The sequence below is a fragment of the Jaculus jaculus genome, chromosome 5, assembly GCF_020740685.1.
Source record: "Jaculus jaculus isolate mJacJac1 chromosome 5, mJacJac1.mat.Y.cur, whole genome shotgun sequence".
NCBI lineage: Eukaryota > Metazoa > Chordata > Mammalia > Rodentia > Dipodidae > Jaculus > Jaculus jaculus.
This window is the reverse complement of record NC_059106.1, coordinates 53,891,593-53,911,902: the sequence shown is the minus strand read 5'-3', so window position 1 is coordinate 53,911,902 and position 20,310 is coordinate 53,891,593. Positions and strand designations below refer to the sequence as shown.

At 42.4% G+C, this 20,310-nt stretch overlaps 1 protein-coding gene across 29 annotated transcripts in view; it reads left to right on the top strand.

The window, feature by feature from the left end:
- The window catches only part of Eif4g3 (eukaryotic translation initiation factor 4 gamma 3), a 312,912-nt gene that overhangs the window by 130,565 nt on the left and 162,037 nt on the right, over positions 1 to 20,310 (top strand). For 18 of the 29 annotated variants that reach the window (XM_045149125.1, XM_012948573.2, XM_045149124.1 and 15 more), the window contains 4 exons: positions 7,497 to 7,517; positions 8,364 to 8,543; positions 9,093 to 9,207; positions 14,925 to 15,022. In XM_045149125.1, the coding sequence (XP_045005060.1) occupies positions 7,497 to 7,517; positions 8,364 to 8,543; positions 9,093 to 9,207; positions 14,925 to 15,022 (414 nt within the window). The remainder of the gene's footprint in view (positions 1 to 7,496; positions 7,518 to 8,363; positions 8,544 to 9,092; positions 9,208 to 14,924; positions 15,023 to 20,310) is intronic. The other 11 variants (XM_045149123.1, XM_045149111.1, XM_045149105.1 and 8 more) reach the window with 1 other exon arrangement.

The following is a 20,310-nucleotide window of genomic DNA, read 5'->3' as shown; positions in this document are numbered from 1 at the left end:
TTCTTGCCCAAGTGGGCAAGAAAGGACTTCTAGAAATCAGAAAAACCTAACTTGAGACGTAGGTTGGGGGTCTTTTAAAAAAAATTATTTATTTGGCCGGGCGTGGTGGCGCACGCCTTTAATCCCAGCACTCGGGAGGCAGAGGTAGGAGGATTGCCATGAGTTCAAGGCCACCCTGAGATGACAGAGTTAATTCCAGGTCAGCCTGGACCAGAGTGAGACCCTACCTCAAAAAACAAAAAAAAAAAAAATTATTTATTTGTATAGGGAGAGAGCGATAAGAATGGGGACCACCTCTTGGCACTGCAAATGAACTCCACATGCATGTGCCACTTTGTGCATCTGGCTTTATGTGGGTCCTGGGAAATTGAACCAGGCCATTAGGCTTTGCAAGCAAGAACCTTTAATCACTGAGCCATCTCTCCAGCCCCCAGGTTGAGGTCTTTAATGTGAGCTTCCTAGATAGTCTAGGTGGATGAACTAGTCAGTCTAGTCTACACCACAAATATCTGGGGTCAGGTTTTCTGGGAAAGAGCAGTTTTCCTAGAAATCCTAACCTTCCAAGAAGGCCCTTCTTGAAAAGGGGTGGAAGGGGTAAGAAAAGGCCAGACACTTCTTACATTTCTGACTTGTAGCAAAGTGAAATAACCTAGCCTGTCCCCTTCCAGGCCAAGTATACTTACCACATTGGTGTGTTTGTTATGCATTTGTATGTATTCAGATGTGTGCATATCACATGTGGAGGTCAAAGGAGAATGTCAGGTGTCCTTCTTAGCCTCCTTCTACTTTATCCTTGACAGTCTCTCACTGTTCTTAGAATTGCTGTTTTTCAGCCAGATTGGCTGGTCAGTGAACCCCAGAGACCCTTCTATCTCTACCTCCACTCCCACTGTACTGCTGTAATCCCAGTCATATAAGCACACACCCTGCTTTTCACATGTATACTGAGGATCTAGCAATGGAACTCATGCTTGCAGAGCAAGCATTTTTACCCACAGAGCCATCTTTGTAGTCCCTCAGTCTTTTGTTGTTGTTGTTGTTGTTTTTTTTTAAATTTTTTTATTTATTTATTTGAGAGCGACAGACACAGAGAGAAAGACAGATAGAGGGAGAGAGAGAGAATGGGCGTGCCAGGGCTTCCAGCCTCTGCAAACGAACTCCAGACGCGTGCGCCCCCTTGTGCATCTGGCTAACGTGGGACCTGGGGAACCGAGCCTGGAACCGGGGTCCTTAGGCTTCACAGGCAAGCGCTTAACCGCTAAGCCATCTCTCTAGCCCTGTTGTTTTGTTTTTTGAGGTAGTGTCTCACTCTAGTCCGGGCTGACCTTTAATTCACTATATAGTCTCAAACTGGCCTCAAACTCATAGCGATCCTCCTACCTCTGCCTCCCACGTGCTGGAATTAAAGGCGCATACCACCATGCCTGACTGCCCCTCAGTCTTTGTTTTAAATGTACCCTAGATCTTTGGGTCCCTGCTGCTTGCTGGTTTATAGTGTTTGCTGGCTGGTGTGGTTTCTCTTTCTGTCTGCTTAAATGCATGGCAGTGGCTTCTTCCACCCCTGATGGAGCTCCCCCTGGATCTGTGAGCTTGAAATGAACACCTTCTTCCCTAACATCTGTCTGTTGTGGATGTCCATCCCAGCAATGTGAAGCTGCCTACAAAAGCTCTCTCTTGTTTGAGCAACAATTTTTGAGTGATTTTCAAATACATTCTGGGCTGATTCCATCTGGATGCTACTGTTTGCTTCTCTGCTTAGTGAGAGAGAATAGAAAATAGAAATAGAATAGAAAGACCACATAGTTAATTCCAAATAGAAGCTGGCCAGGTAGTTTCTTTGTGGCTGGAGGGATGGTAGGACATGTAGTGGGGAAGGTGGCTTGGGTAGAAAACAATTATAGGAATATTTGGAGTGGCGATATTCTTCAGACAACTAAGGATTTGACTTGACTGTAGTTTTTGTTTTTTGTTTTTTCAAGGTAGGGTTTTACTCTAGCTCAGGCTGACCTTCACTGCAGTTTTAAGATAGATGTTGAATGATTGGATTGATGGCACAGGTTAAAAATTTGGAAGCTAGTTAAAGGAAGATATTTGCAGTGTCAGGACCCTATGTTACTGTGTTTTCAGCTGCCCAAGTTCTTTATAAGTCTTGTGCTATTGAATACTTAGGAAGAAACTCTGCTTCCCTTCCTTATATTTCTAACCACCAGTTTTTCTGGTCCTCTAGATAATCTGTGTGTGTGTGTGTGTGTGTGTGTGTGTGTGTGTAGGGTGCTATACTTTTAAGAATGAACAAGTTCTGAATAGTCTCTCTCCTTGTAAACAGTGTTACTATAATGAAGTTGCACAAAAGGAGTTCTTAGAATGGCAAAGATATAAATGGATATAAAGAAATTTGAGTTACCTAACTTAGTAGGAAGAAGAATCTTTTTTATGAGAGAGAGAGAGAAAGAGAGAAAATTGCTATGCCAGGGCTGATATTCACTGTGATTGAACCAGATGCTTACACCACCTTGCACATGTGTCACCTTGTGTGTCTAGTTTACGTGGGATCTGAGGAGTTGGACATTGGTCTTTAGGCTTTGCAGGTAAGTGCCTTAACTGCTAAGCCATCTCTTCAGCCCAAAAGTAAATTTTTTGAATAGTTAACATAAATTTTGTGAAGTAGTCAGCTGTCCGTTATGATTGGGATGTGCCGCATATTAACATATTAGATAAAGGACCCACCATAACTTTTTTGCCTTTATAAAGAATATATTTCAGCCAGGTGTGCTGGTGTACACATAGTCATGCTGGTCGTGGTGGCGCACGCCTTTAATCCCAGCACTTGGGAGGCAGAGGTAGGAGAATCACCATAAATTTGAGGTCACCCTGAGACGACATAGTGAATTCCAGGTCAGCCTGGCCAGAGAGAGATCCTACCTTGGAAAGAAAAAAAAAATTTCTCATGATTGACCATGCTCTGTAAAAATATGGGTACATTACATTTTGTGAGAGGTAGTGTATACAATAAACAACAGATCTAGAACCTTCCTGTTCTTCTGAATGGATCTTCCTGTCAGTAGTAGTACTTGCCTTAGACATTTGCTGTCATGATGATGTAATGTATGTATATGAAGCTATAGGACACTGTCTGGTAGCCAGCACCTTCTGTGTAAAATGTGTCTGTGTTACTTAATGTGCTGAAATAAGTACATTGTTACTTAGTTTCAAAATTGAAATCTTTTTGAGAATGAGCATGTCAGGTCTCTTGCCACTACAGACAAACTCTAGATGCATGCGCCACTTTATGTATCTGGCTTTACATAGGTACTTGGGAATCAAACCCAGACCATTAGCTTTGCAAGCAGGTGCCTTATTGGCTGAGCTGCTTTGTTTAAAGTAAATTAATCTTGGTTTTTTGAGGTCGTGTCTCACTCTAGTCCAGGCTGACCTGGAATTTACTATATAGTCTCAGGATGGCCTCGAACTCATGACAGTCCTCCAACTTTGGCTTCCTGAGTGCTCAGACTAAAGACATGTGCCACCATGCCTAGCCTGTCAGGTATTTTTGTCATCAATGAAAAAAAAAAAAAAAAAAAAACCTTACATACTTCTTAAGGTGTTTTTTTTTTTTTTTTTTTTTTTTTTTTTTTTGGTTTTTCGAGGTAGGGTCTCACTCTGGCTCAGGCTGACCTGGAATTCACCATGGAGTCTCAGGGTGGCCTCAAACTCTCGGCGATCCTCCTACCTCTGCCTCCCGAGTGCTGGGATTAAAGGCGTGCGCCACCACGCCCGGCTCCTTTTTTGTTTTTTTTTGGTTTTTCAAGGTAAGGTCGCACTCTGGCTCAGGCTGACCTCGAATTCATTATGTAGTCTCAGGGTGGCCTTGAACAATCCTCCTACCTCTGCCTCCAGAGTGCTGGGATTAAAGGCGTGCACCACCACGCCCGGCTATATTTAATATTTAATATTTTTTAAAAATATTTATTTGAGATATTTATTTATTTAAAAAAAATTATTTGAGAAAAAGGGATAGAGACACAGATATAGAGAAAATGGACACACCATGGCCTCTAGCCACTGCAGATGAACTCCAGATACATGTACAACCTTGTGTATCTGGCTTTATATGAGTACTAGGGAATTGAACCTGGGTCCTTTGGCTTTGTAGGCAAGTGCCTTAATCTGTCCAGCCCACTTAATTAAAATAAAAAATATTTTATTTACTTGAAAGAGAGACAAGAGAAAGAAAGAGTATGGTGGTACCAGTTTTCTTGCCACTGCATATGGCTTTACATGGGTACTTGGGAATTGAACCCAGGCCAATCTCTCCAGCCCAAAGTTGAAATCTTAGTGTGTATGATTCTTTTTTTAAAAATTTTTTTGTTGTTATTTTATTTATTTTAGAGCAACAGACAGAGAGAAAAAGAGGCAGAGATAGAGAGAATGGGTGCGTCAGGGCCTCCAGCCACTGCAAACGAACTCCAGATGTGTGTGCCCCCTTGTGCATCTGGCGAACGTGGGTCCTGGGGAATCGAGCCTTGAACCAGGGTCCTTAGGCTTCACAGGCAAGTGTTTAACCGCTAAGCCATCTCTCCAGCCCAGTGTGTATGATTCTTTACATCAGGTTGGGTGTGGTGGCGTACACCTTCAGTCCCAGTGTTCAAGAGGCTGAGGTGGAACAATCACGGTTAGCTCAAGGTCAACCTGGGGCTACAGAGTGAGTTCCAGGTCAGCTTGGGCTAGGATGGAGACTTTACCTCAAAAAAGAAGGGAGGGAGGGGGTCTGGCGAGATGGCTGGCTCAGTGATTTAGGTGCTTGCCTATGAAGCATAACGACTCAAGTTCAATTCCCCAGTACCCACATAAAGCCAGATGCACAAAGTACATGCATTCAGAGTTTGTTTGCAGTGGATGGAGGCCTTGGTGGGCCCATTCTTTCTGTCTTCTCTTCTCTTCTCTTCTCTTCTCTTCTCTTCTCTTCTCTTCTCTTCTCTTCTCTTCTCTTCTCTTCTCTTCTCTCTCTCTCTCTCTCTCCTTGCAAATAAATAAAATACAAATTATTTTGTATCAGTATAACCACACGATTTGTATTTTTTGAATTTCTTATGTTAATATTGGGAGTTTCATTAGAAAGTATTGATTTCTTTTTTAAAAAATATTTGCTGAGAAGGAAAATACTTAGTAGCAGAGGCCAGTAAGTTAAAAAGATATAAAGGGAAGAGAAAGGAAGGGAAGAGGGTACTTAATAGGTTGATATTGTATATATGTAAGTACAATGATTGAGATGGGGAGGTAATATGATGGAGAATGGAATTTCAAAGGGGAAAGTATCAGTGGGGGAGGGAGAGAATTGCCATGGGATATTTTTTTATAATCATGGAAAATTAAAAAAATATATTTACAAACAGGGAAGGCAGGAGAGAGATTGAGATAGATAAAACTTCTCTAGAGAAATCCAGATGCATGCATCACTTCATGATTGTGGCTTTATGTTGGGTGCTGGGGAATGGAACCCAGATCGTCATGCTTTGCAAGCAAATGCCTTTAACTGCTGAATCATCTTGCCACCTCCAGAAACTTTTGATTTCATTATGTCTACTATGCAGACCCTCTTAATTAAGATACCTTACCTTACCTTAGGGGGCTGGTGGGATGGCTTAGCAGTTAAGGCATTTGCCTGCAAAGCCAAAGAACCTAGGTTCGATTCCCCAGGACCCACGTTAGCCAGATGCACAAGGGGGCGCATGCGTCTGGAGTTCGTTTGCAGTGGCTGGATGCCCTGGCACGCCCATTCTCGTTCTCTCTCTCTCCCTCTCTCCCTCTCTTTCTCTCTGTATCTACCTCCCTACCTCTCTCCTTCTCTGTCAAATAAAATAATAACATATTTTTTAAAAAGATATTAACCTTAGTTCTGGAAGGACTGGTTAAGAATTCCATCAGGATGGTTGCAAAATGATGGTCAAACAGCACTTACCTTAAGGTGTTTAAACTGTAGGAAAGCTTATTCCCTATCACTTTTTCTTACTCTATAGAAATAAGCAGTTTAATTTTTTGTTTTTTTTCACTTACCCATAACATGTTGATTTGATTACACTATAACTAAAGTCAATTATCACCTGTATCTGTTTGTTACTTGTCTTGTCTTGCCTGCCCCCTTGAGTTGATGGGTGTGGAGTGCACAGTACAGACCTTTCTGGCCGTGCACCTGACATCTGGAGTTGTTTGACCAGTTAAGAGGGTGAATGGATCCCCTCCTTGAGGTTTGCTTATTGGGAGGCTTGTGCCTACTAATATATGAACTACATTATAAAAGTGTTTAGTTCATTCTAAAAATATGTTTGCAACTCACATTTACATAAAGTAGATTGTATCTGCCATGTAATAGAGAGAAGTACAGGCAAGCCATAGGAGACTTCCTACTACAGTCTTCCGGTTTGAAGCTGACAGACATGGGGCCTGTCCCCATAGCTTTATCAGGGAGAATGAGCAGATTTTTTTGCCAGCCTGGGCTTCTGGAGTTTCACTGCTGCTTTCTGTTCTTTCTCATCTCCATCTCATCCTCCTTTGGTCCCTCCCCTTAACTCTCATTTGTTCCATTCTCCTATTGTAGCTTTCTGTCTGTTGTTTTTTTTGTGGTATAACCTCTTTGGGGCTTTCTTTGCTCTGGGGTATGAAGACTGAATGGGGTGAGACTTGGGTACCAGATTGCAATTTTCCCACTTAGGCATACCATGAAAAGTTACACACATACCTACCCACCCATCCAAGTGGACCAGAGCTCAAAGCTTGTCTTCATTGGGTTGGCAGCAGAACTGTGAAACAAGAAACAGTAAGGAAAGCTTGGAGCTAGAACAAGTTTGTTTGTTTTGAGGTAGGGCCTCTCACTCTCTAGCCTAGACTGACCTTAAACTCATGGCAATTCTCCTACCTCAGCCTCCCCAGTGCTAGGATTAAAGGTGTGTGCCACCATGCCCAGCTTCATTGCATTTTGAAGATTATTTTAGGCCTCTGTTTTAGAGCTGTATCTGACTTTTTATATGCCCAAATGATTAGCTGAAGAAAAGCAGGTTTCTATGGTGAAAAGTCTTAATGTATATAGAAAAGTTTATTTTTTAAGACTTTTGGAAGTTATAAAATAGCAAATTATACTTCTATTGAAGATGGAGAATAGATCATAGAGAAGCTAATATTACTAGACCTTAGATAAAAGGACATTCAGCTGTGATGAACAGACGTGTTCTTGGAAACAGTTAAAACTTGTGTCTATGATTAGGACTTTGGCCACTGGGTTTAAGTCAATGACATAGAATTAGAACTTCAGTTCCCTATGGGCTCAAGTGTTCATGTGAAGAATTGTCATTCTGAGTTTTCTAGTCTTCTTCCTTCTATTACTAAGTTGAAAGATATTTTTGTTGAGCTGCATGCTATGTTCTGCTCCTTCCTACTGATCTGTAAGCTTTTCCATTGGCTTTCTTTCTGTTTCCTGCTGCTTTCTTGCTTCATAATTGAAGGGAGGATTCAGACCTATCCAGGTAACAAACTACTGGTTCTGCATGGCCTCTTTATTACCCTGTCTTCTCGTTATTATTACAATGCCATTGTTTTCCAAAGAATAAATACATCATATTGGAAAGACACTGTTGGTATGTTGCTCGGAGGCTCTCAAACTTGCAGCAAGAGCCATAAGTAACTGCAGTCAATGGCTGCATTAGAGAGAGGAATTCTGCCATCTGAGGTCCTTCTTAAGCCTGTCCAGAGTCTCCACTTTATTACAGTGTTCTTGAAAGCAAACTTGGGTTCACTTTAGAATGGGCTGTGCCACCTTCTTGGCAAGGCTTGGTTTAGTATGTGACAGCCTTATAGAACTGATAGAACCTTATAGAATCTGACTAGACTGGGTTCAAAATGCTTGTGTTGTGATATTTCTTGTTCATATCTTACTAATGACTTCTGGTAGTCTATTGGGGAATGCTTTTTATTTTTAATGAGTCAGCATTGAGCTACCTGTTCTTTATGAAAGAGTCAGAGCTTCTTAGAATGAAGAAATTTAGAGAAATACTTGTTAGTTGTTTTGTTACATTTATTACATATTTTAAATTTAATAATTAGTGCATGACTTATAGTATAAATGGCTGAGGCCTAAGCACTGAGACAGCTCTGTTGTGTTTTAAATGTGTGAAGACACGGGCCAGAAATTGACTTAGTGTGGAATAGTTTGTGAACCTAGTCACTAAGCAGCTTCTTAGAACTCTCTTCATGGAGATTGTTTGTATTCAAGTTGATGACTTTTCATTAGTGGGGAAAAAGAAGACTCAAGATAGTACAATTTATTAGTTACCCTTTGTAAAAAAAAATCAATTTTTTCCTCCCCACCCCAGTTTTTCCAGAGGCCTCAAATACAGCCTCCCAGAGCCACCATCCCGAACAGCAGTCCTTCCATTCGTCCTGGTGCCCAGACTCCCACCGCTGTGTATCAGGCCAATCAGCACATCATGATGGTTAACCATCTTCCCATGCCATACCCTGTACCCCAGGGTCCTCAGTACTGTATACCACAGGTAAGGTATCCCTCAGGCCCAGATGCTCCAGCAATACAGTGAGCATTAACCCAGATTCTTAGCAGAGGGAGGGGATGATTGCATGTATTAGATTTTGGTGACATATGAATGTTTTCATTGGTTGTAAGTCTAGCCAGCTTGTTACCTTTCATAAATTATGAGATGTTTGTACATTTGTTAAAACTTCCTAAATTAGTAGAGAAATTGTTTATCTCTTAACATTTCCCATCCATTCTGCACAACCAGCTGCTCTGAAGTGGACTCACTGATCACACTTTTCATGTATTATCATTTAGGATCTCTGAAAACCACCAGCTCTAAGTCATTTTATAGTGAGCAAATAGCTACTTGTATGCTGGTGCATTGGATGGCTTTACCACAGAAGTCCCTTCTCTTTCTTCTTTTTGGGCTTCATGGCAAGCAAGCATTGGGCATGTGCTAATCATAGCTCTTCATTTAAGTGTTCTCTGTCTCACACCCATAGTGCTGTATTTTCCGTGGTAAGCTGCCCTCATGTTATATGCAACTGTGTTGTTTTCTTTCTTCTAGTATCGTCATGGTGGCCCTCCTTATGTTGGGCCCCCACAACAGTATCCTGTTCAACCACCAGGACCCGGTCCTTTTTATCCTGGACCAGGACCTGGGGACTTCCCCAATGCTTATGGTAAGTAGAAAAAGTCAAATGGTTCCTATTAGGTTGTGTTTATTTTATGCTTTGCTGGGTCAGTTTAGACATTGACACTTAGAGGTTTGAAGGATTTTGAAATAACATCTTGCAGACTGGTTTGTGCTGTTAAGGAGTGGCTTAGAAGAGAAGGTATTATAGGGATGTATTTAGTTCATGGCACCTTTGGAAGGAGCTGGTCATCCTGTTGGAAAGCGCCCATATGTCAGATTTCTTATCTCTGCTACCAGCTCATTGTCACACACACTGTTAGGCTTTAGTGGTGTCGTAAACATAGCTGTTCTTCTGTCCTTTGTTGTTTTTATTCCTAACATTTATCCTCCATTTTTTTTTGTTGTTGTTGTTGTTTTGTTTTGAGGTAGGGTTTCGCTCTGGCCCAGGCTGACCTGGAATTCACTATGTAGTCTCAGGCTGGCCTCGAACTCATGGCAATCCTCCTACCCCTGCCTCCCGAGTGCTGGGATTAAAGGCGTGTGCCACCACGCCTGGCATTATCCTCAGTTTTAAAAAATCTTTTTTAATCTATCTATCTATCTGTCTGTCTGTCTGTCTGTCTGTCTATCTATCTGTGGTGGGGGAGAAATGGGCACGCTTAGACCTCTAGCCACTGCAAAGGACTCCAAGTGAATACACCACCATGCGTGTCTGATTTATGTGGGTACTGGGGAATTGAATCTGGGTCTTAGGTTTCATAGGCAATTGCGTTTACTGCTTAGCCATCTCTCCAGCTCTGCCCTCACCTTTTTTTTCTTTTTTGTTTTTTTGAAGTAGCGTCTCACTGTAGCCCAGGCTGACCTGGAATTCACTATGTAGTCTCAGGGTAAGAAATGAGCAGTTTTCCTCTGATGGACTGGATCATAAAGACCTCAGGCCTGAAGGCTGCCTGATCTCTGTTGTAGGTACTATAGTCTGCCCAGTATGGAAGAAACACAGTTAAGTAGCAGGTTTGCCAAAAGACATCTGTATACACAATAATTGATGTTAGGGTGGATGTGGTCCTTAAGCTATAGTTGATCTATCCTCCTTATCTAAGCAGATTACCTCATTCCATGTATTAGAAGTGATAAATATCATCCCCCTTTTTCAAGGTAAGGTCTTGCTATAGCCCAGCTAACCTGGAATTTACTCTGTAGTCCTAGGATAACCTCAAACTCATGGCAGTCCTCCTACTTATGCCTCTGGAGTACTGGAATTTAAGGCATGCACCACTACCACACCCAGCTTCATTTAAAAAAATATTTAATTTATTTATTAATTTAAAGAGGGAGGGAGGCAGAGAGAATGAGAATGAATGGGTATACCATGTCGTCCTACCACTCCAAATGAGCTTCAGAATCATCACAACTTTGTGCATCTGACTTTATGTGGGTACTGGTGAATTAAACACAGGTCATCAGGCTTTGCATACAAGTGCCTTTAACTGCTGTGCAACTTCTTCAGCCCAAATGTTTTTTTTTTCCAAATGTTTTTTTGTTTGTTTGTTTTGTTTTGTTTTCAAGATATGGTCTCACTCTAGCTCAGGCTGACCTAGAATTTATCTGTAGTCTCAGGGTGTCCTCAAACTTATAGTGATCCTCCTCCCTCTGCCTCCCTGAGTGCTGGGATTAAAGGTGTGTGCCACCATGCCCGGCTTCCACATGTCCTCATTTTTGATGGAATGAATGTTCATAAGTGTCCTTGATTGTATCAGAATTTGGATTGGTTTGTAGGACTAGGGAGATGGCTCAGTTGGTAAAATGCTTGCTTTGCAAGCATGAGGACCTAGCTAAGTCTCCAGAACCCATATAAAAATAGCTAGGTACAATAGCATGAATGTACAACCTCAGTGCTAGTGCTAGTGAAGCAGAGACAGGAGGATCCCTGTGACACAGTTTCAAAAAGAGTGGACTAGGGGGCTGGGGAGATGACTCAGTGGATCAAGGTACTTGCATGCAAAACCTGTTGGCCTGAGTTCAGTTCCCCAGGAAAAGCCAGATGTACTAAGTAGATGCATGTGGAGTTCATTAGTAGTGGTAAGAAAAGTTGCTGTATTCATTTCCCATGCTCCACCCCCCCGCCAAGGATATCACCACTCCGGCCTCCACATTCATATGTGCCCACTTACACGTGTGTGTATCCACATAAATGATAAATTTATTTTATGGGGCTAGAGAGAGATGGCTTAGTAGCTAAGGTGCTTTCCTGTGAGGCCTAAAGACCCAGGTTTGATTCCCCAGTACCCAGGTAAGGTTGCACATGCATCTGGAGTTCATTTGCAATGGCTAGAAGCTCCGGCATGCCCATTTTTTTTTCTCTCTCTCTCTGTCTCCCCTTCTCCCTCCCTCTCCACTAAGTAAATAAATAAAATAAAATTATGTGTGTGTGTGTGTATATTTATAAAATAAAACTATTCCTTGGTGTGGCAGATTTCCTTCTTTGCTAGGACCCACCACTGAGAAGACTAATGTTTTCTTAACTGGGATTAACCCCACTCTGTTGACATTAGCTGTTCTGCCAGAGTTTATTTGGCAACTGCTTGCTGGATGTGTGTGATGTAATAGCAGCCTTTGCTGCTGACTCAAACATGTTTCTGTGAGGAATCTCCTTGTGTTAAAGTGAGATAGCTCACCTTTAGGATTTTCTTTCACATAGCTTGACAAACATGGCAGGGGACTGATGATGATGCTTGCCTAGCAGCATTTGAAACCAGTTTAGGGTTTATTTTACAAGTTTGGGAACTGATGACATAATAGGTAGTTTAGAATTGCTCATTTGACCTTCTGCTGGCTTTTTTTTTTTTTTTTTTTTTTTTTTTTTGAGGGGGTGTTTGAGGTGGTGTCTTGCTGTAGCCAGGGCTGACCAGAAATTCACTATGTAGTCTCTGGCTGGCTTTGATCTCATAACCATTCTCCTACCTTTGCCTCTCATGTGCTAGGATTAAAAGCCTGCATTATCACACCTGGTGAGCTTTGCTTTCTTAATAGTTTAGTTTATTAGAGGACCTCTTAAGGGTTTTGTTTTTATTAACATTGAATTTCTGAAAGCCTCAGAATATCTTTTGCTTTATTCTTTTCTAAATCTGATTCACTAGCCCTCTTAGATATCTGCAGAGTCCTGGCATTGCAAATCATATTGCTTCCAAGAATTTCCACTTGATTATTATGTTGGATGTAGGGATTATGGTGATTTGGTGATACTGACAATAGGGCCAACATTACTTCATTTAGTACCAAGAATTTTACCTGTATTGCTTACCAGCATGTATTTTTCATTTCTTCTTGTTGCACTCCATGGTTTTTCTTTCTCTTTCTTTGTTCTTTTTTTAAAAAATATTTTTTTTATTTATTTGCAAGCAGAGAGAGATAGAAGATTGACAGTCATTGAAAATGGGCACACCAGGGCCTCCAGCCACTGCAAATGGACTCTAGATGCATGTGACACTTTGTGCATCTGGCATTACATGGGTACTGGGGAATTGAACCCAGGTCATTAGGCTTTGCAGAGAAGAGCCTTAACCACTGAGCCATCTCTCCAGCCCTCCATTGGTTTTCTACTTTGGCAAATCTTAGTTTGTCTTAAAAAAATTTTTTGGTAATTTTTATTTATTTGAGAGAGAGAGAATAGATGCACCAGGGACCCCAGCCACTGCAAACAAACTCCAGGTGCATGTGCCACCTTGTGCCTCTGGCTTACGTGGGTCCTGGGGAATCGAACATGGGTCTTTTGGTTTTGTAGGCAATTGTCTAAATTTCTAAGCCATCTCTTCAGCCACATTTTTTTAATTTTGTTTTTTCAAGGTAGGGTGTTGCTCTAGCCCAAGACGAACTGGAACTCACTCTGTAGTCTCAGACTGGTCTCCAACTCACAGTGATCCTCCTACCTCTGCCTCCTGATTGCTGGGATTAAAGGCATGTGCCACCATGTCCAGCTCGCGTAAGCATTTGGTTGCAAATTACTGTGGCAAGTTGTGGGTCCCACAATTAAGAAAGTCTTGGTGAAAGTAGCATTACATAGAGCCAGGCGTGGCGGTGCACGCCTTTAATCCCAGCACTCAGGAGGCAGAGGTAGGAGGATTGCCAAGAGTTCAAGGCCACCCTGAGACTACCTAGTGAATTCCAGGTCAGCCTGAGCCAGAGTGAGACCCTACCTCGAAAAATCAAAAAAAAAAAAAAAAAAAAGAAAAGAAAGAAAGTAGCATTACAGCCCAATCTGTGCTTTAAAAGAAACTGTGTGTGTGTATATGTATATTGTTTGTTTACCTGAGAAAGAGGTAGAGAGAGGAGGGCTACGTCAGGGCCTCTAAACACTGCAAATGAGAAAACGGACCCATGGGCCACCTTAAGCCTCTTGTCTTCATGTGGGTACTAGGAAATCAAACTCACGTCCTTAGACTTTGCAGGCAAATGCCTTAACTGCTGAGCTATGTCTGCAGCCTGCAATCTGAACTGATAACTGGGAAGCTGGAGAGATGGCTTAGAAGTTAAGGACCTGCTTGTGAAGCATAAGGACCCATGTTCTACCGTCCAGATCCTATGTTAGCTAGATACTGAAAGGTAAGGCTGAACTCAGGGTTGCACTTGCCCACTAGATGGCGCAAGTAGCTGGAGTTTGATTGTGGCATTGAGGCCCTGGCATACCAATTTCTCTCTCTCTCTCTCTCTCTCTCTCTCTCTCTCTCTCCAAAAAATAAATAAATCAATAAAACATAACTCTGGACTAGGGAGATGGCTCAGCAGTTAAGGCATTTGCCTCTGAAGCCTAAGGACCCATGGTTGACTCTCCAGATCCCATGTAAGCCAGATGCACAAAAAGTGAGGCAAACTCAAGGTCACACATGCCCATGATTGCAGTGGCTGAGGCCCTGGTGTGTCATTTCTCTCTGTGTCTCTAAAATAAAAAACAAATAAACAAGGTAACACTTCTGTCACAGTGCAGGAACTGGGTACTTGGTTAATTGTGTATTAGATTTTTATGACTGTTGAAGGCATACTTATTTTAGGAATAACTTCTTGACCACCTTATTGCCTGGAGAAGAGCTATGAGAAGAGGTTAAGAATGCCAGTCAGGTCTAGTGGCTCATGTCTGTACTGGCAGCACTCAGGAGGCAAAAAGAATCTGCATTTCGGACCAGTCAGAGTAAGAACTTGTTCAAGGACAATCTTAACTCCTTAGTGGCTTACTCCCTGAACCCCCACCCGAGGTAGGGTCTCACTCTAGCCCAAGCTGTCCCAGAACTCAGAATTCTTGGTAGTTCCAGGGTGGCCTCAAATTCACAGTAATCCTCCTGTGTCTGCTTCCTGAGCAATATGATTAAAGATGTGTGTCACCACACCCGGCCTGTTTTTTTTTTTTTAATTTTTAAAAGGGGTTGCCCAGGGCTGGAGAGATGGCTTAGCAGTTAAGTGCTTGCCTGTGAAGCCTAAGGACCCTGGTTTGAGGCTCGATTCCCCAGGACCCATGTAAGCCAGATGCGCAAGGTGGCACATGCATCTGGTGTTTGTTTGCAGTGTCTGAGGCCCCTGGCGTGCACATTCTCTCTCTCTCTCTCTCTCTCTCTCTCTCTGCCTCTTTTTCTGCCTGTTTGTTGTTCTCAAATAAATAAATGAAATAAATAAATAAATAAATAAAAGGGGTTGCCCAGAGACACAGTACCATTGATAGTCTTCCATTGTTTAACAAAATAACCAAAAGCTTCTTGTTTTGTTCTGATTCTTTAGGAACGCCTTTTTACCCAAGTCAGCCCGTGTATCAGTCAGCACCTATCATAGTGCCTACGCAGCAGCAGCCCCCTCCAGCCAAGAGAGAGAGAAAAACCGTAAGAGATGTTTTTAATCTTTCTGAAATGGGGAATTCTTTTCATTTGTCCAGTAGTTTAATTATTATTCATCCCAGTTCAAGTATGACTTTGCCATTTTATTACTATTATTATTATTTTATTTATTTTTTTGGTTTTTTAAGGTAGGGTCTTACTCTAGCTCAGGCTGACCTGGAATTCACTTTGTAGTCCCAGGGTGGCCTCAAACTCACAGTGATCCTCCTACCTCTGCCTTCTGAGTGCTGGGATTAAAGGTGTGTGCCACCACGACCAGCTTGACTATGTCATTTCTTATCTCTTTCTCCTACTCTCTTTTTTTTGGGGGGGGGGGTTGAGGAGTTTGAGGTAGGGTCTCGCTCTAGCCCAGGCTAGTCTCTTTCTCCCACTCTCTTTTTTTGGGCGGGGGAGTTGAGGAGTTTGAGGTAGGGTCTCGCTGTAGCCCAGGCTAGTCTGGAATTCACCATGTAGTCTTAGGGCAGCCTTGACTCATGGGTCTCCTCCTAACTCTTCCTCCCTAGTGCTGTTATTAAAGGTTGCACCACCACCTCACCTGACTTCATTATCTCTTTTATCCCCACTACTCACCTCAACATGGAGTATTTATTTATATGAGTGTGTCAAAGGAAACTATATAATCTTTCTTTTCTTTCTTTTTTTTGAGGCAGTATCTTGCTGTAGCGCAGCTGACCTGGAATTCACTATGTAGTCTCAGGGTGACCTCAAACTCACCATGATCCTCCTGCCTCTGCCTCCCAAGTGCTGGGATTAAAGGCATGCACCACCATGCCTAGCTCTCTTTCTTTTTTTAAGGTAGAGTCTTGCTCTAGCTCAGGCTGATCTGGATTTCACTATGTAGTCTCAAGGTAGACTCTGTTTTTTTTTTTTTTTTAAATTAGTTTTCTATTGTGCAAGTACAGTCAGTTTGGTACCATTATTAGGCTCATCCTTGACCTACCCCCTCCCCATTGGCCCCTCCTTGTTGAGGTATATGGGTCATGCATTGTGGGGTTAGCCCACAGTTATTGGTATGATAAACGTCTCTGTATATCATTACCCAACATGTGGCTCTGACATTCTTTCCGCCCCCTCTTCCACAAATTTTCCCTGAGCCATGTTGGGTTTATTTTTGGTCTGCTTCAGTGATAAGGTGTTGGGGGCTTCTGAGTCTCTGGCTCTCTGATTTGGTAGGAGTTGATTTTTCTCTGTGTTGGTCTCCTTCCCCCTTGTGCTGGTATCCGGTTCATCAGGAAAACAGCACCCTTGCTTGTTTCGCCAATTTTCCTTAGTTTCAGCTGGGGCCCTTTTGAGGTATGATGGGGTGGCTCTCTCCTTAGGATCTCCATGTATCTTTTCTTCCCCGGGATTTGCAGGGCAGCTAGGCGGTCACCATCTTAGCCAGAAGTCCTCAAGGTAGACTCTTAACTCACAGCAATCCACCTTTCTGTTTTTTATTTTTTTTTAATTTATTTATTTGAGAGCGACAGAGAGAAAGACAGAGAGAGAGAGAGAGAGAGAATGGGCGCGCCAGGGCTTCCAGCCTCTGCAAACGAACTCCAGACGCGTGCGCCCCCTTGTGCATCTGGCTAACGTGGGACCTGGGGAACCGAGCCTCGGACCGGGGACCTTAGGCTTCACAGGCAAGCGCTTAACCGCTAAGCCATCTCTCCAGCCCCTGTTTTTGTTTTTTAAAATATTTTTGTTTACTTGTTTTAAAGCAGAGAGAGATAATAAGGAGAGAAAGAATGGGCATGCCAAGACCTCCTGACACGTGCTCCACTGTGCATCTGACTTTCTGTGGGTACTTCAGCCTGATTTTCCTTTTATTTTTAATTTTTTTGTATGTTTATTTTTAGAGCGATAGACAGAGAGAGAAAGAGGCATAGACAGAAGAGAGAGAGAGAGAGAGAGAGAGAGAATGGGCACATCAGGGCCTCCAGACACTGCGAACATACTCCAAATGCATGTGCCTGCCACCTTGTGCAACTGGCTTATGTGGGTACTGGGGAATCAAGCCTCAAACCCGGGGTCCTTAGGCTTCACAGGCAAGCGCTTAACCACTAAGCCATCTCTCCAACCCCTGATACACCTTCCTTAATGTCAGCTTTCATCCTACTGAGTTACAGATGTTACAATGGTAGAACTGTGGAGCTGGAGTATACCAAGGTCTCATTGAGTGGGGACTTTCAGCTTATTTTTCACATTGTGATGGTCCTTTTCTACCATTGTAATCAGCTCAAGTTAGAACTGAGAGGAGTAAAAGGAGCCAAAATGCTAAAGACAAGAAAAACTACTACTTTTGTGAAATAGATTTAAAAACAGCAGAAAGTAAACACCACCATCTGAAAAGTTTCTCTAACCAAAAGTGAGAGTAGCATTATATTCTGCTGTTTTTGTAGACACACCAAAAGAATTAGATTATAATAATACAAAATTTAAATTGTATAATATTTCTTAGAACATGCAAAAATGGTGCTGCTTATAGTCAAGAGAGATTTCCATGTTCACACAAAAAAGAGGAATGGGAGTGAAGTCTTAGCACCTATTGAAGTTCTTTGATTTAATAACAATGAATTTTGGAGCCGGGCGTGGTCCGCCTTTAATCCCAGCACTCGGGAGGCAGAGGTAGGAGGATCGCCGAGAGTTCGAGGCTACCCTGAGACTACATAGTGAATTCCAGGTCAGCCTGAGCCAGAGTGAGACCCTACCTCGAAAAACCAAAAAAAAAAAAAAAAAAACACCAAAAAAAAAAAAACCAATGAATTTCATACCTGCTGTCTTTTTAAATTTATTTTTTTATTGACAACTTCCATAGTTATAGACACTAGGCCATGGTAACTGCTTCCCTTGATTTTTCCTTCATAACTGTACTCTCCATCATGTCCCCTCCCCCTCTTAATTAGTCTCTATTATATTGATGCCATCATCTTTTTCTCCTATTATGATGTTCTTGTATAGGTAGTATCAGGCACTGCAAGGTCATGGATATCCAGGCCATTTTGTGTCTGGAAGAGCACATTGTAAGGAGCCTTACTACCTTCCTTTGGCTCTTACATTCTTCCCCCCACCTCTTCCACAATGAACCCTGAGCCTTGGAAGGTGTGATAGAGATGTTTCAGTGCTGAGCACTCCTCTGTTACTACTTCTCAGCACTGTGGTGCCTTTTGAGTCAGCCCAAAGTCACTACCATCTGAAAAGTTTCTCTAACCAAAATTGAGAGTACTATTAATATATGGGTATGATCATTCACCAAACTGCCTGGTAAGCACTTTTCTGAACATAATATATGCATTTAGCCATACCCCAGCAAGTATTACACCCCTAGGGACCACAACTTCCCCCATTATATGTTTTTAGTATCAGGCGTGTATTTGCTTCCATGGGGTGGGGCCTCCAGTCCAATTAGAGGGCAGTTGGTTTCTCCCATAACAAACATGCCACTATTGCACTCATTGGCTCATTTGGCCTGGCTGGCTAAACTTAAGGCTTGCAGTGTCCACTGTTGTTTATCTCTGCTTATGACTTCCCTGTCTCCCATGGAGCTGCAATAGGGTCTTACCATCTATTCCTGGTGGGAAACTAAGAGCCTTGGCAATGGCCTATAATGTTTTAGGAGTATCTGGGACCTCCCTGTTCAACACCTCACTGGAGGGTATCCCATCCCTGGCATTGAAAATTTTCTAGTATTAATCTATGGCTTCTGAGTGTGGCATTGTCCAAGAAAGTAGGTTACCGTATGACTTAATTCATACCTTTTTAGATGTTGATTGACCCTCCCCCCACCTTTGCTTTACTCAGTCTCTTCTCCTGACCTCACTTAGGCCTTTCCACCCCCAGCAATCTGTTCTTTTATTTATTTGTGTGTGTGTGTGTGTGTGTGTGTGCGCGCGCGCGCGCGCGCATATATATGTGTGTGTGTGATATCATCCCCTTAAGCCCTCCCCCTTATAACCCCTATCTAGCTTACTGGCCTCTGCTACTGAGTTTTATTCCTACTCACATATAAGTCCAAACATTTGTAGCTAGGATACACATATGAGAGAGTTCTTTTTTTTTGCAGTTGGGTCTCACTCTAACTTATGCTGACCTGGAACTCAATTTGTAGCTTCAAGCTGGCCAGGAACTGATGGTGAGCTACCTGTCTCAGCCTCCCGAGTGCTAGGATGAAAGGCATGTACCACCACACCCACCTTTGGTTTTTTTTTTTTTTTATTAGAAATAAATGAGTTGTGCACATGTCATAGCAAGCAGTACAGCCAATGAGTCATGACACCACAGTCAAGAAGCTATGGTTTGGTTGTGTTTAGTCAACAGGGTGGAATTATCTTGAACAAAACTTCTTCATAGTGTTAGTGAGCAGAAGTTTATTGAAGAATAGAGGACAATACTACTAGATGGAGTATGTAAAGCCAGGTGTAGTATTCCTCACTTGTAATTCCCGCACTCTGGAGACTGATCCAGGAGAGTTGTCACAAGTTCTAGGCCAATCTGGACTATACTGACGCTTTTCTCAACAAGCAATAAAAGTAACTAACATAGAAATCTTATTTATAGGGTAGAATGATGGCTCAGCAGTTAAGCCATATGGCTGCAAAGCCTAACTTCCCAGTACCCATGTAAAGTCAGCTGCACAAAGTGGCATATGGGTCTGGAATTCATTTGCAGTGGCTGGAAGCCACAGTGTGCCCATTCGGTCTTCTCTCTATTTCTCTCTGCCTGCAAATAAATAAATTATATTTTTAAGTAATCTTGCTCTTATATTTTTAAGAAGGCTTGCACCCTGATCAGGTGTGGATGGATTCCTCCTCTGAACCCAGGCCAATTGTCTAGGACACTTGTATCAAGGTGTATCAAGGTGTGCTGAACATGAACTCTGAAGTATATCTTCTCTGACCCATGGAGAGACGCTCTCTCACTTCAGAACTGTTATAGCGATGCATTTGCATCTTTGCACTGCTGGCTATACCATATCAAGGAAGGGTTTTGGTGCTACAGATCACAAATGGCAAAGCTTTAGAGGAAGTGATAAATCGATGTTCCCATAGATACAGAAATCCTTCAGGATATAAATAACACACTGACCAAAGCTATCCCTTGGCATCCTAAATCCAAAGATGCTGTTGAAAATGAGAGAAAAATGGAATGTTGATCCAAGCAAAGAAGGCAGTATAAGTGTGATGGATGTGGAAAGAGTTACAATGGGTAGCTCACACCTTAGTAAGCACAAGAGAGTTCACACGGAAGAGAAGCCTTACAATGTGATAAGTATAGGAAAGCCTTCATTCAATCCT